At 61.6% G+C, this 17,140-nt stretch overlaps 2 protein-coding genes across 14 annotated transcripts in view; one reads left to right on the forward strand and one right to left on the reverse strand.

Annotated features, from left to right (window-relative positions):
- Positions 1-4,996, forward strand: part of SFI1 (SFI1 centrin binding protein) — a 91,683-nt gene extending 86,687 nt beyond the window's left edge. For 6 of the 10 annotated variants that reach the window (XM_012763972.3, XM_012763977.3, XM_012763976.3 and 3 more), the window contains 8 exons: positions 399-473; positions 578-754; positions 828-1,090; positions 1,907-2,011; positions 2,149-2,377; positions 3,672-3,804; positions 3,888-3,966; positions 4,598-4,996. In XM_012763972.3, the coding sequence (XP_012619426.2) occupies positions 399-473; positions 578-754; positions 828-1,090; positions 1,907-2,011; positions 2,149-2,377; positions 3,672-3,804; positions 3,888-3,966; positions 4,598-4,949 (1,413 nt within the window). In that variant the 3' untranslated portion in view covers positions 4,950-4,996. The remainder of the gene's footprint in view (positions 1-398; positions 474-577; positions 755-827; positions 1,091-1,906; positions 2,012-2,148; positions 2,378-3,671; positions 3,805-3,887; positions 3,967-4,597) is intronic. The other 4 variants (XM_012763979.3, XM_012763982.3, XM_012763983.3 and 1 more) reach the window with 2 other exon arrangements.
- The window catches only part of PISD (phosphatidylserine decarboxylase), a 45,433-nt gene continuing 33,232 nt past the window's right edge, over positions 4,940-17,140 (reverse strand). Inside the window, exons 1-8 of one of the 4 annotated variants that reach the window (XM_012763987.3) lie at positions 15,789-16,460; positions 11,137-11,389; positions 9,334-9,499; positions 7,960-8,196; positions 7,596-7,734; positions 7,227-7,373; positions 6,808-6,968; positions 4,940-6,192 (exon numbers count right to left, since the gene is read on the reverse strand). In XM_012763987.3, coding sequence (XP_012619441.2) covers positions 5,968-6,192; positions 6,808-6,968; positions 7,227-7,373; positions 7,596-7,734; positions 7,960-8,196; positions 9,334-9,499; positions 11,137-11,186 — 1,125 coding nt within the window. In that variant the 5' untranslated portion in view covers positions 11,187-11,389; positions 15,789-16,460 and the 3' untranslated portion in view covers positions 4,940-5,967. Of the gene's footprint in view, positions 6,193-6,807; positions 6,969-7,226; positions 7,374-7,595; positions 7,735-7,959; positions 8,197-9,333; positions 9,500-11,136; positions 11,390-15,732; positions 16,461-17,140 lie in introns of those variants that run through there. The other 3 variants (XM_012763989.3, XM_012763990.2, XM_012763985.2) reach the window with 3 other exon arrangements.

The following is a 17,140-nucleotide window of genomic DNA, read 5'->3' on the forward strand; positions in this document are numbered from 1 at the left end:
GCCAGTCACTTCAGTGCCCAGTTTAAAGTGGGCAGTGTCACGTTAAAAATACAACAGTATAATATCCAAAAATTAATATGAAGTCCATGTTAAGTTTGGGCCAAGGCCTTGATAAAAAGCCTGGGGGGTCTCATACATCACACACAGCAGCGCCCCCAGCCCTGCCCTTCGCCCGGCTCCTGGGCGTGCCACCCCAGCCCGCTGCCACCACGTGTCCCCCAGGATCCTTTTTTCTAAAGGCTCTTCCTCGGTCCACACGTCAGCGTACGGATCCCTCCTGGTGGAGGGAGGGGAGCCTGATGAGCCAGGCAGCTAGCCTGGCCCTAGGGAGACCTCAGGACGGTCTCCCTAAAGAGGTGACGGGGAAGCGGGGAAGTGACTGGTCTTTCTGGCCCCAGCTGGCGGCCAGGAGGCGGGAGCAGCAGGCCACGGCGCGCGCCCTGTGGTTCTGGGCCTTCTCGCTGCAGGCAAAGGTAACGGGCTCTGCGTCTTGCTGCGGCTGCCGGGGTGGGCGGTGGGCAGAGCCCCTGGGGGAGCCCAGGCAGGCAGGCCCGGCTCACCCCTGCCCTCCCTGGAGGCGTGGGCCGCGTGGCTGGGCTTCGTGCAGGAGAGGAGGAGGAAGAAGGCGCGGCTGGAGCAGGCGGCGCAGGCCCACCACCGGCAGCTCCTCGCCGAGGGCGCCGCATGCCTCCTGCGCTTCGCGGCGGCCACGAAGGCCTCCCGGCAGCAGCTGCAGGCCCAGCAGCAGGTCCAGGTAGGCCCGGGGCGCCCACCCTGCCTGTGGGGAGCGGGCGGGTCCCGCGGCCGCTGACGAGGCCCTGTCACAGGCAGCCCACAAGCTCCACCGCGCCGTCCGCCACTGCGCCACGCTCTGGAAACAGAAGGTGCTGGGCTGCGGCAGGGAGCCTCGGCCCCCAGCACCCATCGTGCCCAGCAGGAGAGTGACGTTTGAGGGTCCCCTTCTCGACCCAGCTGTTGCTGGGGCTGGGGATGATGCCACCAGGGAGACCAAGAGGCCACGAGCTCCTCAGCCTCGGGGAGCCCTGGGCAGCCTGGCCCTTGCCACGGGGGAGCCGCACCTCCCGGAGCTGTGAGTCGTCCGTCCTCACCTCTTCCTCCCTCCCACCTGGGACAAAAGCGTGGATGGTACAGCAGGGAGGAAAGCCCAGTCCTGATGGGGTGGGACAGGCCAGGCATGGCCTTGTCACAGCTGAGCAGATCCCGCCCCTCCCGGGGCAGGGGGAGAACGGAGTGGGGTTTCCAGACTCTCTTTCTCCTCTGCCTGCCAAGGCCCAGGAAGTGGTGTCCCTTCCTCTGCCACACCTTCCTGCCCTCTCCCGCCTGTCCTTACTGCTCAGTCTTTTTCACAGCGATACATGTAGTTGACAAAGGGAACAAGCTGTAGGCAGCTGTTTCCGTCTTCCATACAGCCAAGACACTAGCTCCCTGTCAGAAACACCTCTTTTTGTGACCTGGCACTTGCCCTTCTTCCCCTACCCCCAGTGGTCTCCCCAAACCCTACCCCACCCCCACCCGGTGCTGAGGTAGCTGGCAGCCCCCAGAGTGGCCGGCCCGGGACCCAGTCCCTGCTCTGCCCCATACTGCGTGACCTCGACAGGAGCCGGGGTGGCTCAGAGGCTGCTCCGCCGTGATGGGGGCCACACGTCATCGCCAGGGCTGCTGCACAGGTCAAAAGACAACCTGGGCGAAGCAGCCCTGTGGCATCAGGCGCCCTCCGTGGCCCAGGTCCACCCCAGCTGCTGACCGTGGGCAGAGCTGCGCCGCCTCTGGCCTTCAGGCTCCTTGGAGAACTGGAGGGTGGGACTGGACGGCCCCCACCCACAGACATCTGGGGCCCCTGCAGCCCTGGTCACCCTAAAGGGACAGACTCTGTGCTTCCTCCCAGCAGTGCTGCCTGCTCAGCGAGGAAGCAGCCGCGACGCCCGCACTTTCTGCTGGAGCCCGTGCAGAGCCAGTGGTCCCTGGGGCGCGGCCCCCTCCAGAGGCAGGGGTAGGCCGTGTGGTCATGGGCCCCCAAAGCAGCCTGTGTTTTGGTGGCCCTAGGGTGGGTGGCTCCCTCTCCTTCCTGTTCCTTGGTCGCAGAGTAGGGTCCATGTCCTGACTGGGCTCTGCCTTCCCTCTGCTCAGGCCTGAAAAGCTGCAGGAGTGTGGCCTGAGCACGACCCCACCAGCAGGCCCTTTCCTGCTGAGAGCCACCCTGGCAGAGGCCCCAAAAGCACTGGTCCCCAGCACCCCCCTGCCTGGGGCCCTCTCAGGTGCTCCTGGCCCAAAGCTGCCCCCCACAGCAAGTACAGGCCCGGAGCTGCTGCTGCCTCCTTCCTCCTTCATGCCCCGTGGGGCGGAAGCACCGGCCAGGGTGAGTCGTCCTCAACCAGGCCTGGCCACTGGGGCTGCCATTCCTCGGCCTGGCCTGTGCCCTTTCCGGTGCACTCAGCTCCGTAGCCACAGCTGTACTCATGGTTTCTGGAACACTTTGGCACGGGGAGACAAGCAGGCCACTCACCCGGTCAGGTGCAGGTGCCCACTGCACGCCAGGGGCGAGGGCACAGCCGCGGTCGGCCTGCTGAGCCCCTGCCCTCGTGAAGCTTACAGCGTAGGCAGAGACAGTTGAAAGGAATCCGCTGTGTGCAGACAGTGAAGCGACTGCAGGTCGCATAGGCTCGTGCAGGCATGGGGAGAAGTTTGGAATCTGAGCAGGAAATCGTGGACGTTCTGGCAGGGAGCACCGTGCCTGACTCCTAACACGGCCCGCCCCGTGCGTGCAGCGGCTGTGGAGGTGGACGGGCGCTGCTCGACTCGCTCTGATGGGTTTGCCGAGAATGAAGGGAAGGAGGGATCCGGGATGGCTGTTGGGTTTCTGGCTTGAATAACTTTGGGAACGATGAGTTCTTTTACAGAAAGAAGGAAAACGAGGGGTGGGACGGGGTTTAGGTAAAAACACAGAGCCCATTTTGAAGCGGTCAGATTTGAGAGAGCAGCAGCATTGAGTCTGGCCCTCGGGGGAAAAAGTAGGGCCAGAGGCATAGACTGAGAATCCTCAGCACAGGTTGAAGGTTAACCCCCTGGGAACCCATGAGGTCACCTGGGAGGAAGGTATAGAGAGGCCAGGGGGGCCAAGACTCCCTGGGGAGGAGCCTGGGCAGAGACGGGTGGGGAGAGTTCAGTAGTAATGGTGACGGCCACGGTCGGGCCACCCAGAATGCTGGGGCCTGCAAGGGTGTGGGCAGGAAGGAGGCAGCTCCTGTGAGTGTGGCCACGTGGAGCCACACACCCTGGCTGGAGTGGGGTTGAGCGGGGTCTGTACCTGCCACTGGCGGTGCCAGGGCGTGCAGTCTCCCCAGGGGAGGAGGCTGCAGGAGTGGGGTTGGACAGCGGGAGCAGTTGCCTCTGCCTGACCCTTTTGTCACTGAAGTAAGTTCGAGCTGAGCAAGGTCCCGAGCTCAGAGCAAGGAGTGGGTGGGGCTCAGGAAGGCCTGGAACGGCTGGGACAGCTGCTCCTTGGGTTGCTTCACTGGGTGCCCAGGAAGCCCAGCTCCAGGGACTGGGGACTGGGCAGGTGGTGAGACAAAGGGTGACCAGGACTCAGTGCCTCTCTCCCGGGGCTTCCTCCTGGCTTCCCTGCTCAGCATCCCTCATTTCTTCCTTTACAGGCGTCAGCTCTGGCGACCACCCCCAAGCTGAAGCCTCAGGCCCCATCATCCCTGGCCGCGGGCCCTGACCCCTATCTGCTTCTCCCTGGGGACTTCACTGACACCAGGGCTGGGCCTGGCCCTGAAACTGCAGGTGTGTGGCTGGGGCCTGTCAGGGCAGTGAACCCCCAGGTCCCAGAGGGGAAGATGGTCAAGCTCAGTGTCCTGTTGTCACAGGCTGTGTGGACCTTGAGGCCGAGCTCGAGGGGATCCAGCAGCAGTTACAGCACTACCAGGCCACCAAGCAGAACCTCTGGTAAGGCGTGGGCAGTGGCCGTGCACCTGGCAACACACCAGGTGTTGCCTGGAAAGGCGGGAGTTCCATCTACCCTGAGCCAGCTGCCGGGATCCTGGGGGTGGTCCACCAGCTGGGGACAGGAGCCCTCCACGCGTGCTGGCCAGAACCACCACCCCCTCCACTGCAGCACCTTCATCCTGCTCAGTCCTGTGTAGCAAGGCCCACCTGGGACAGAGGCCCTGCTTTTTTCCATGGGGGCGTGAGAAAGCAAAACTATAAAAACCTGCTCGGGTCACGCTACCTACCCAGTGATTGTAACGCCGCTGTTACAAGGCGTGGAGGACAGGCCCGGGCCCCCAGCTGCACCGGTGTCTCAGCGAATCGAGAAAACAGCCTGGTACCCTCAGCCCCAGCTCTGCACAGGGGAAGGGGGTGCTTTCACCTGGGCTCACCCGAGTTGCTGTTTGCTGGGGAGGTGGAGGCTGGGAGAGGAACAAGAATTCATGCCTGCAGCTCAGGGCGCCCTGCCCAACACACCCCTCTCTCCACCCGCTCCTCACACCAGAATCAGCTGACCTGCTTTCCCTCAAGCCAGGGGGTCCCCGCTCAGAACCCGGCCTGGCAGGCAGCAGGTGTCTCCACCCCTCAGGTCCTGTCAGCGGCAAGCGAGCAGCCTGCGCAGGTGGCTGGAGCTGAGCCGAGAGGAGCCCAGGCCCGAGGACCGGGAGGTGGAGCTGCAGGTGCAGCAAGAACTCGAGGAGGTGAGGCCCCAGGCTGCCCCCGTGCCCACCTGGCTGTGCTGCCTCTCAGCCCCGACTGTCCCACCCCCAGGTGGAGCTGCAGATCCAGCAGCTGGCCGAGGAGCTCCAGGCGCAGCGACAGCCCATCCGCGCCTGCGTCGCCCGCATCCAGGCCCTGCGGCGGAGCCTGTGCTAGCGCTTGCCCCAGGGAGGCCTCAGGCCACCTTCGGGAACAGAATGCAAAGCTACACTGAGTTTTAGCTTTTTATTTCAAAATGTTTTGCAATTAAATGAATTACTGTTCAGAAGTCTCCCACTTTTCATACAAAAATACTGTGCTACTGATACAGTTGAAAGAGTTCCATGACTTCTCCTGCAGGAGAAATCCACGGTGTCCCTAGAATCAGTATGAAATCTGGCCTGTCCCCACCCTCAGGGGCTCCCCACGGCCTGAGCACTTGGGGACAGGGTTCCTAGGCACTGATCCCTCTGCCAGAGGCTCCTCCACAGCAGCAGCTGCCCCACGTTTCATGTGGGGCTGGATACAGGGAGGGGCCGCCTGCCTGCCACAGAAAGGACTCGGCCAGCTCCAGAAGGCCGGTCATGAGGACCAGCAAAGGTCTACGTCATAAGTCACTGTCCTCAGAAGACACCGCAGGTTCAAGGTGATGCATTCAGCTATAAGTGCAAAGAGAGATTCTGCTTTTTCCAACAAGCCGAATGAGGTGAATTTGGGAAGAGAAAGTGGTTGTCACGAAGGCCGTGTGGCCCCGTGCGGGGGCAGTGTCCACAGTCCGTGCCAAGGAGGCACCTCACCCTGTGCAGGGGAAGGCAGAGGGTTAAGGCCAAAAAAAGCAAAAGGGGCCAACAGAAAATGGCCCAGCTGAGGGGAGGAGCAGACCAACAAGACAGTACATGGTCACCACTCATCACCTTGGAATGACAGTGGACCGACTGGATGCTCAGCGGGTCTCCGGTTTATACGGTGTTGAGAGAGATCCAGAAGGGATTCTGAGATCACACCAGCCTGCACTTTTTCTTTCTTTGTAGGGTATCGGGGGAGGGAACAGCGCAGGTTGAGGGCATGGCAGGGGCTCTGACCACCTCACGGGAAGGATCCAGAACCTCCTGTCTGCACCTCTGGGACAGGTGGGGTGGAATCATTCCAGTTCTACCTGCTCAGATCCCCCCACCCGATGGCCTCGTGGCATTTCGCCTCTAAGAGACTCTCACATTCTGTTTGGAAAAGGCCCTCAGCAGCCACAGCCATGAGGAGGCTCTAGAGAGAGCCCAGAGGCTCCCCAAAACGGATCTTCTGTCCTGCTTTCAGCTGGAAGTTGAAGTCTTTGGGGGCCTCGAAGATGAGCACGATGGTAGAGCCCAGGTTGAACTCGCCCAGGTGCTCGCCCTTGCGCATGGGGACACCTTCCTTGTTGGTGTGCGTCACGAAGCTGAAGTCGTTGTAGGAGCCCTTGCTGTACCGCGGGCTGTTCGTGTGCAGGTCCTGTGGTGGGAGGCCGTGGGTCAGAGTGCCACCCCCACCTGTGCTTGGGTCCTACTCCCTCCTCTGCTGCTTGTTCCCAACACCACCCAACCCAGCTCCAAAAGGCCAGTGGGGCTTGGTCTAGCTGGATCACACACAGCCACCACCTGTGAACTGGGCCCAGGAGGACAGAAACCAGACTGACCAGCTGTTCTCCCAGCATGAAGGGTACTATGAAACCGGGAGCCAGGGGCCATCGTCCAGAAATTGATACCCAAAAAGGCAGCCCCCACGTGCAGGGTGGGCAGCAGGCTCCGCGTGCACTGGCCCGCTTCCCACACGCTCTGCCCTCCACATGGCCCACCCCAGGCTCCATGCTCCCTTTCTCTTCCTGCTCACTCTCTCCTTTGACCATGGTTCCTGGCAGAAGCCAAGCGCCAGGCGGGTAGGTTAAGTGCCTCCCTCTCTTCCAGCCACCCCAGTTAAGGTGCAAATGGCAGCAAAGTGGGAGGGAAGTCTCAGCTGGTAGGGGTGGCCCCTCCACAGGCCTGGCCAGAGGCATGACCCTCACACAATTTACAGTCCTAGTGGATCCGCCGCCCAGCAGGGAGGTGTGCGGACCTGGGTCCTGCTCACCTGATCAAAGTAGATGCGAATAGAGCCCACGTTGGTGGCCCCCACGGCCGTCAGCGAGAAGAAGCCGTGTTTCCAGTCCCCGGTCAGGACTACCCGCTCGTTGTGGCAGAAGAGCTCTTTGATCCAGCGAGCCATGCCAGGGTTCACGGACATCAGGGAGCCTGTGGGGGCAAGAACCTCTGCTACTCCCCATTCAGAGCCATAACCAGAGGGACAGGTGACCTGTCACCTCAATGTCACTCCAAATGCAGAGCAGGCTGGACCGCAGGTCCCCTGTTCAGGACCAGCCTGCCTGAAGGAGTCAACTCCTGGCCTCAACCACCCCAATCTGGAGCCTGGTCTCTTGACACCAAGAAGCGGAGAGCCTCTGTCGGAAGCCCCCAGGGCAGCTCCCACCCACCTGCTGGCCCTGGGCCTACCTGGGAAGTGTCGCCGGTGAGAAACGGTCCAGTCAGTGGGGGAGTGGAAGCAGTGGTAGTCCCCGGGGGCCAAGTAGATGACACAGTGGTAGAGCTCGTTCCCTTCCTGAGTGACCAGCTGGTTCTTGAAGGAGTCACATGAGGTGGCTGTGGGGAAGGGGAAGGCCCAAGGGCCACACTCTCAGACAAGCTCCAGGACAGAGCCTGTGCACAGTCTGGACACGGCTCCTAGACACCTAGGAGCCCCGAAGCTCTGGTGCCAGCACTCAGTGCCTGGGCCTTCCCTGCCCCACGTGCCTCCCAGAGCCCTCTGACACCTGGCCCAGCAACAGCAGCAGGGCTGCCCTGGCTCCGTCTGCAGCCACCCACCTGGTGGGAAGGGCAGGTCCTCCGTGCAGGCGCGCGGGCCCAGGAACGACTCCAGGGAGTAGGTGACCCCTTTCACCTGCTCCACCTCGCAGTTCTTCACCTGCCCGAAGTTGAGGATCTTCCCATCCGAAGGGCTGATCTGGAAGCACCAGGAGAGGCTGCTGGGAGGGAGCGTGTCTCCTCCCCTAGGAGACAGCCCCTACCTTGTCATCTGCTGAGTCCCCCAGAGCCCCGCCCCCGGCAGACATGCTGGAGATGGGCAGCCGGAGATGGGGGGGAGATGCCCACCTCCCAGGCCTGGCTCCCAAGACGGGCAGGAGTCCCGTTCCCCACAGGAGGAAGGGAGGAGAGGGTCGCGCCTCACCACACTGTGCAGGCCGCAGACCGGCCGGGCCTGCGGCTTCAGCTTGCGCCGGAAGAACTCGCTGAGGTTGCGGTAGTGGTGCAGATCCTCCACGGCGGCCTCCTTCATGTTCACCCCGAAGGTCCAGATGTACAGGCTGTAGACGGGCCTGCGCAGCCAGTACGGCAGCTCCACCTGGTTGAGGCGGCCCCAGGCCCGAGACAGCAAACGCGTTGGCACCGACTTGTACAGGGTCACCTGCAGGCCAGAGGACGGGGTCTGACTTGGCCATATTGCCCCCGGCTCCGAAGAGCCCACCCCCACCACAGGAGAGGACTTGAGCCCAACAGAAGCCACCAGGCCTAGGCACCCCACACTGGTTTTGTGATACGGCTGTTTCTCATTAGGAACCAGAATTGCACTTGCCACCTATTCTCTCAAAATGAGGATTTACATACAACTCAGGTCATTTTAGTCATTTCATGCAAAGGTCAGATAGCAACTCCCCCAACCCCAGAGTGGTAGACTGGCCAGCACAGTCTTACTGCTTGAAGGGGTGGGGAGATGTGAATGGACCTGACCCTAGCCACAGTGTCACAGCGTGTGGCAGGAGGCAGTGGGCATCGTGCCCTTGTCCCAGCTCACTGCCCACATCCCAGACTTCTAGGGGAAGGAAAAGATTCCGAGGTACCTAGAACAAGTCCACAGCCCAGCTAATGTCCAGCCACCTGGAAGGCTCTGTGCAGCCAGGCACTGGCTGGAGCCTGGTCTAACGTCCAGTGTGCCTTGGTGCTCTTAAGCTCTTGTGACACCCACTTGGGCTGTCAAAGGCCCAGGAATAGGGTTTTGCTCGTTGGGGTCAGCCTGCCCAGGACGCTGAGTGCACGACTGAGCCTCTGGGCACTAGGACTGGCCAGGCCAGCTCCCTTGCCCAGTCATGAGGCAGGCACCTCCTGTGTGGCCTTCCAGGTCCTCAAGGGTCCTCCCCATCAGGGTCCAAGCAGGCACACCAGCCCTGAACCACCTTTGGCTTCAGGAATTAATTTGGACTTTTCTCAAAATCACCTCTTAGCTCCCTTCTGCCTGAACACAGAAAGTCAGAGACAGACGCCATTCTCTGAATCCCCAGCGTGGGTTCCTTCCAGGACCAGAGCCCCAGAATGACAGGCAAGGAGAGCAGGCAGTGCACGGCGAGTCCTCACAGTCACTTCTTTGTGGCCTGCATGGCCACCAACAAGCCTTACCTTCTCAAAAGCTGCCGTGGCCTCCCAATGACCCCTCTGACACCCACCCACAAGGACGCAGCCACCACCTCTGTCACTGACAACTCGTTTCCTCAGTGCTGCCTATGCCTCAGGCCCACCCTGGGGGAGGGCTGGGGCCGTGCATACTTACCCTGCTCACGGGCCTCCATCCCACCCGGCTGAGCGGGCTGAGGGCACCAAAGGGCAGGAGGTAGTAGAGGACAGTCAGGGGCCAGGAGCGCAGTATCAGGGCGGGTCTGGACATACAGCTCAACTGCCCCAGCCTCCGCCTCAGGGCCAGCTGGGGGAACTGCAACCTGTGGGGCACACGACCACGCACAGCCAGGGTCAGTGGCCACAATCTGGGGGGACCCAGGAGGGCCCCTCCTGTCCGCCCGCCCCCCTACACCAGCTGCCTTGCCAGTGGGGTGACAGAGTCCTACAAGCACTGGCTGCACCACGTCCCAACCCCATTCTGAGCCCAGGGCTTGGCTGTCCCCAGCTGGTAGACTCCCCTCCCAGTCTCTCCCACCTGCCAGCAGCTGGGAGGACTGGGAATGCAGGGGCAGCCAAGACAGAGGAGTGAGGCCCAGCTCCTGGGCACTGCTCAGATGGCGCAGCTTCAGAGCAGGAAGGGGCCCCAGCGAGGGCCTCCAGGGCCAAGCCCGCCTGGGCCCAGCAGGGGAAGGCACAGCCTGCCTCGCGCCCCAGCCTCCGCGGCCAGCTCGGCCCTGAGCCCTGGCGGCACACAGCACTGCAGAGCTGCGCCCGGGCAGCGAAACTCTCACTACCATCCCTCTGCAGGACCAGGAGCCTCTCTTCATGGCTCTAGGCCTCTTATTTCTTCATCTACTAAATTAAGGGACTGGGCCGGACAAGATCTGGAAGGAAGCACTCAGACACACCCCCGACAGCAACAGGCCGTCACCCGCAGCCGGTCAGGCTCTCCAGCACCTCCCCGCCCTGCTCTGCTGGGGCCACACCCCTGACCCGGCCCTCCTTTCAGCAAAGGGGGTGGCCTCTCCCCAACCCTCCCAGCACAGATCCAGTGTTCAGCACAGGCTCAGCTTCACGGGAGTCACAGAGGCTGGGATGGGCCTCGCTACCAGAACCCTGGCCTCTGGAGCCCAAACCAGGCCCTAGACCTGGTGCACTGTCCCATGAGGAGGCCCTGGAAAATGCTCCTGAGGCCCCAGTGTAGCCATCAGGAGAGCAAGTTGCCACCCAACCTGAGAATATGCCCAGACTCAGTTTCCTTATCTACAAAGTGACTGCCTTCGACTAGATAATCTACGGCTGCCATCTGGAACCGTGCTCTCAAGAGAAGCTGGATCCTCTGTCTCTCGGTTGCTAAGCAAACCCAGGGACAAAGAGGCGTCTCAGCTGATAGTGAGAGCAGAGCAGACAGAGGTCAGCTGCAGTGCAAGGCAGGGCTCAGCGCCCCAGACACGTCCCCACAGGTCCCCAGATGCCGCCTTCTCTCCCATCAAGCCTGCCTGTTTAAACGGTCTGGGAAGATGGCAGAGGCCAAGGAGAGACAAATGACTGCTCTCCTAGGGCTTCCCCACCCACCCTGCTCACTGCAGAGAGTGGGGACCAATCCCAGAAGAGCTGCACCCTCAGGCTAGCACAAGGGGTATGGGGAAGCCTCTCCCAGGAGGCAGAGATCTGGGGGTGCCAGGGGGAGCCCAGGAGCACCAGAGGAAGAAACGTCAGACTTGTGTCTTGAAGCCCACTGTCGCCACCCCCCACGGGGCGCTCCTGGGGGCAGAAACTGCAGGTACCTGAAGCAGGCTCTCCAGTCCCTCAAGCTTGGCCCCTCCAGCCTCGGGGGCTAGCCCCCGGAACACCCTGCCACTACCTCCACTTTGGGGCCGCTGGATGTGAACTCTGACCTTCCGGAGGTTATGGTGGGGTACACAGTGGGGTTAGGACACAGTGGGCAGCATCTCACCATTTCACGGCACGGAGCTCTGGTCCTCGCCGCGCCTCCGACTGACACATCGCAGGCAGGCGCAGGGAGGGCAGCACTAGGCTGCTCGCCTTTGTTTTCCTCTTTCCTCCCCTTCCCCCGCGCCAGAAGATCTCCCACGTTGTCACTGCTCCAGGGGCTCTGCCTCCGCAAGGCTGGCTTGGTGGCTGGTGGTGCCGCTTCCCCACCCTGGTTCAGTCTTGGTGGCTCACGGGGCGCAGTTAGAGGGTCAGGGCTATTGCAAACAGACAGGCACTAGTCACACACCTGCTCAGGCCACCTGCTCAGGGTCTGCAGCCTGGGGCAAAAGCCCCATCACTCAGCCCACTCTGCACCGTCCCCAGGCCTGGCTGCCTGCCATGTTCGAGCCAGCCTGCCTTGGCATCCACTTCCGCAGCTTGGCCGGGGGGTGGCAGGTGGGCAAGGCGCCCAGGCTGCCCACTCCAGTGAGCCATGGCAGGGAGGGGACCAGACGCCACTGCCAGGCCTCCAGGGCACCTCTTGGTTCCAAGAACACAAGATGGGAACCTGAGCCCTGTGCTCCAGGGCCGGAGAGCACAGCGTCAGCCTGTCTGCAGCCCCTCCCTCGCCAGGACCTGACCCATTTTCAATTCACGTTACAAAGTAGCACCTGAGGAATGAGAAGAGCGGGAAGCAGGGAGAGGCGCAGCTGGGACGGCTGCGGTATCTTAGCTGCGCCAGCTCTCCACACCCCTCCTGGCTTTGGAGCCCCCAATACCTAGCTCTGACCCCGCCTGGCCCCCTCTGAAGCTGTGCACTGGGTGACCTCTGAGTAAACCAGCCTGGGGCTGGGGCTGGGCCCTGAAGACTGAACCAGTTTCCCATTTTCCTGCCTGATTCAGAAAAGCACTTTGGCCAGGGCCCCTGGCCGGCTGGGAGGACACACTTAGCCTCTACAAAGCCATCCACCTCCGCCTGCAGATGACAGGGAAGGACAGCAAACATTCCACAGCTGCCACTATCTCAGCCCACGGCAATCAAGGCCCTCCAGGGCCGGGGATGACATGGGCTGACCAGAGCCCACTGCTCCTGGCCTCTGACCCTAAAGCACAGCTCTGGAGGGGGGCAGGGGCCTGTCGCCATCTTTAGATGAACAAACACAGCCCAAGAACTGCACTGAAGGCACAGAATAGGCCAGGCAAGGACCCACAGCCACAGCCAATGCACTGTGACAAAGCACGAGGCCAACTCTGACGTGGCCCTAGCCACACAAAGACGAACACTGGACACCCTGGCAAATGCTCCTCAGCCACAGGGGTGAAGATTCCAGCCCTGGTACCTGGGACAACAGGCGACTAAGGTCTAACGCAGTGTGGGTTTGTCTTCCTGATGGAGCAAGAGGCAAGGCCTGGCCCATCCCAGACCAAGTTGTCCAGGTCCCTCTCTCCTTGATGAAAGGAAAGCTCACTGCAGGTTGGGCGAGACGGGAGGGACCCACCCTCCCAACAGATTCACACAAGCCTTCTCCCTCAGGAAGATGCCGGCACCAGGAGAGAGGCGTGGGAAGCCCGGCCCGGCCCATCCCGTCCCAAGGGCCAGGCCCACGGCTCCATGGACACCCCGGCTTCTGCCCCAGGCTCATGCCCGGCCTCCCGCCACCTTCCCATCCTCAATGGTCGGATTGTTCCAACCATCCCACCTACACACTGAGCACTTCCCACCCCCCCTGGCCACTGGCCTCCTGCCAGGGAAACAGGCCCAGCGGGGTGACAAGCAGTCAGGGGCTGAGCCCAGTGCCTATGCCCAAAGCAGCAGCTCTTTTCCTGCTTGACAAAGCACAGACCAGGAACTGAGCTCACACCAATTCAAGGGGCAGCAAGTATGGCTGTGGCCTTGTGGGGAGGGAGAGAAGAGGGGATCTCGAGAGCCCTGCCTCCTACCAATTTCCCATTGTCCTGCCACCTGGACGTGACCACTGCGGCCCTGATTGTGGCAGAAAGGCACAAGCCCAGACAAACCCACCTTGGCAAAAAATTATGGGTTCTCAAAGCAGATTCCTGCTTGAACCTTGGTGCTTCATTCTCCCACAACACTACAAGGGGCCGGTTTAGACCTGCAGTCCTACTGAGGCCCTGCGGAGGACTCAAGGCTGGACGCCCACTGGGGCAGGGGCCTGGCTCCTCCTTCCTGCCATGGAGGAAGCTCAAGGGGACCAGCCCAAGGAGCCGCTTCCCTGGAGAGACACTAAGAACCCCCATGAGGGGCTAGGCCAGGCACCCAACCCTGCACGTACCCCAGGCCAGGGGGCCCTTACCCTCAGGTCCCATCTTTATCACTGTTATCATCTTCTAAATCAAGGGGTCCAGACCAGGGTGTCAGGGTTTCTACAGATCACCATCTGTGGGCCCCAAATGTCCCCAGGCAGAAGAATTTTGCTACCACCCAGCAAACAGGCTGGGCACTGCCTGTCCAACTGAGAGCTGCAGGATGGAGGGAAGGGGGCCCCTAGAGGTCGCTGCCTTACCACTTCCCACAGGCAGAGCCACTTCCTCAGCCAGCAGTGCTTCTGGCCTCCTCACTTCGAAGCCCCATTCACCCTCCACCTGTGACAACCCCTGCCCCCCAAGCCAGAGATTTCACCCTCCCTGGCTCCCTAAGGGTAACCCGGAACCTCGGCCCTGGATGAGGAATGTGCAGGGAGGATGCCCCGAAACAAGGAAGGGCTGACACCTTTCCTCCCTCCTGAGAGTCAAAGACATTCCACAGAGCTGAATTTTGGGCTGTGACTAGCAGGACCTTAAAGTCATTACATGTCCTAAGAACCAGTCACCTGGAACATGAGAACTCAGAAGGCTCTGTGGTGGGGGACAATCTGGTCACTGCAACCCCAGCTGCTCTCTTCCACCCCCACCCCAAGAGCCAGGAAAGGCCTTGGCAAGCCACAAGTTTTCTCTGGGTTCCCACATCTAGAAAATGGGAAGAAAATTCCTCCTGCCCACCCTCCTTGAGGCTCAGAGCACAGCTGTGACCACGGCCGAGAACAACTCTGCTCAGAAACCCTCGCTCCGACCCGAGAGCCTGACACAGCCTCCTTGGCCCCCAGACCTGACTCCTGATGCCACACCTCTTTCCAAAAAGGCAAACCCACACCCTGGGAGGGCAGAGGTCTCCACCACAGGGCAGGAGCAAAGAACTGGGACTTGGGCGCAGTTCTGCAAGAGGAGCCCAAGCTAAGGGGGCAGTGGCTGCCCTGGGAGTAGGAAGCAACAGCCAACAGGACCACAGTGGGGGAGGGGGTCACCTGTGTCAGGACATGCTGACCTGGGGGGGGTCACACCCAAGCAGCACAGCAATGTCTCCACCCACCCCTCACTACCCAGGACAAGGTCCACTGCACCTGCTCCCCCCAGTGGAATGGAACATTCCAACTGAAGTCGCATGGAGGGACCCAGGCCAGCCAGCAGTTACTACCGGTGTGGGTGGGCGCCTGTGAGCGCGTGTGGGGTGTCAGGTGCCAGGGGTCTGTGGCTCAAGAGCATGCGTGTGTGCGTGTGTATGTGTGTAGATGTGTGTGCCTGAGCTCGTGCTCCTGGAGTCTGTTTTGAGCCTGGGCAAGGCAGGGCAGGCAGTGAGGGAGAGATGAGACCATCCACCCGCAGCCCCAACCAGCTCTCCCAAAGCACACGGGGCCTTGTAGCTCTGCGTGTCCAGCCAGGGACACCGTGGGAACTGCTCTCTGGTAGAAATCGCCAGGAGCCAGGGTCACCCCTCCTAAAGCCTTAGCAAAAACCTCCAGGGCCCCAAATCATGTGTCCAGTGGCCTAACCTGGGCTGGGCGTACTCCCCTGGAGGCAAGGGTCTTGGCTTTCTCCCCAGCACCTGGCAGCTGTGCCCAGTGGCAACCACGCCTTCCTCCCCTGTGTCCCAGGGCTAGCAGCAGATCAACTTCCCAAGCAGGGCACTGGAAAAGTGGACTCCCCTGGGCAAAATGGGAGAGCCATGGGGGGAGTGAGGGCAGGGGAAGAGGGAGCAAATACAACGGCCTGGCCAGGCACCCAGGAGCACAGGGAAGAGACAGGTTGCACTTAATCACCCAGAGAAGAGGAACCTCCCCTCAGATGACCTTTGGTGCCTGGAGGAAACAGCTCTACAAAGAGGCAGCTTGCCACCCCCTCCCCGGCCCTCAGGTGGTGACACAGTGAGGCTCTACTGAGGAACAAGCGCTTCACTCTCCCTCAGGTACCCTGTCCCGTTGAGGGACAGCATAGATGGGAGCTCTCAGGCGAGAGTGGCGCTGCTGAGCCCAGGGCTCCCTGCGGCCAACGCCAACGCTGTGCCGGCATTTCCCTCACTTCCCGCACGCAGCGCAGCCGGGGATGCTGCAGGCTGGGGAGGAAGGAAGTGAGCTCATGCAGCCTGGGCCCCGTGACCCATGTTGGGGACAGGAGAAGCCCACAATTTGATCAAGACTGTCTGGGTGGGTTCCTCGGGCCCCGAGGGTCACATCCTTCCCAGCAGTGAAAGAACCAACCCGCACCCAGAATGAGCTAGAAAGGGCACTCCCCCCGCGTCCAGTCCTCCGGACAGGCAGGGCAGGGCGCCTCCCCGATAAGTCACCTGTGGCTCCCAGGCCCAGGGCCCCGTCTGGTCTGCTCAGCTCTCAGCTCACTCACCGGCAGGTGGGTCCCAGCGCGTCTTCCGGGCTCCCCTGGCCTCGAGCTCCCAGGGAGGTGCGCCCGGCTCAGAGCCTTGGGGTGGGCGGGGCTCACGCTCCAGCCACTCAGACTGCCGGGGCGGGGGCAGGAGACCGACCCTGGCCACCGTTAAAGCCGCCGCTTTCTCTGAGCTCCAGCCAGGCCGGGCCACCCGCCCAGACTGAGGGCCCCTTTAAGAGGCGGGGCCAAGGCCAGGGAAGAAGGGGAAGAGTGGTGGCAGGGCGACCAGCTCTGCCTGGGCACTGTCGTGGGATGCTCCTGCCCTTAGAGATACCCTGGCCCATCTGTCCTATCTGTCAGCCTGTCTGTCCTCAGCCTGTGGCTGGCCTCCAGGAGCCTCTGCCTCCCTCACCACTCCCCCACTGCCAGGCAGGCTCAGGCCACCACAGTACTGCTGACCTCACCACCGGGGTTCTCAATCTCTCCCACACCCCCAGCCCACATGCTGTCCTCCAGGCAGGCTCGCCCTGACGTACAAAATGCCCTGACCCCCAAAATGATGGAGACCGTGAATTAGAGCAGCCGTGAACAGGGTCCCACTGCGCCACCCAGAGCACACAGGCTTCCCCCTGCTGGGGTGAAGGTCCCGAGGGATGATGTGTGCTGTGTCCTTCTACTCCACTAGATGGAAGGACCCCAGTCTGCAGGGTCAGCAGCCAACGGCCACAGCCACATGCCAGGCGCCCAGCAAGCACTCAGTCCACATGGGATGCAATGAATCAGCTTAACATTTTTCAGAGGAAGGAGAAGACCTGAGGGGCCACATTTCAACCAAAGAAAGGGTATGGAATCAACAAGCCTCATTCACAGCTGTGCAACCAACTCAGCACCTCCCATCCGTCACCCATACGATGGTCTGATGGCCTCAGAAGGCTCAGTCTTCTCTGGGCCACTGAACAACTCCAGCTTCTGACCACTGAGAATTCTGTTTCTAAAACAATTGTCATCATTTGGAACAGGAGGAGAGTGCCTACAGGGCTTGCGAAGAGATGGGGCTGGTGGGCCAGGGCAGCCTGGAATAGGCCACAACACTGTGCAGACAGCCCCACACCTGTCCTCCTTACCCGGATCCAACCCAAGCAAGTGCTGTGTGACAAGCCCTGGACCCTCGATGCAGCAAGGGGAAGATGACAGGTCATGGATCCCCACGATATTCCACACCTACTGTGCACCCTCGGAACAGGGAGGCAGGGTGAGCAAGGTACAGTTCTAGCCCAGAGCCTCAAGTTTTGGTGCAGGGCTGAGAATATCCGACACACAGGCTGCCCTCCTATCCTCCCATCCTGAGCCCACGACAGACATCACTACGG

Source organism: Microcebus murinus, chromosome 22, assembly GCF_040939455.1.
Source record: "Microcebus murinus isolate Inina chromosome 22, M.murinus_Inina_mat1.0, whole genome shotgun sequence".
In the NCBI taxonomy this organism is placed as follows: domain Eukaryota; kingdom Metazoa; phylum Chordata; class Mammalia; order Primates; family Cheirogaleidae; genus Microcebus; species Microcebus murinus.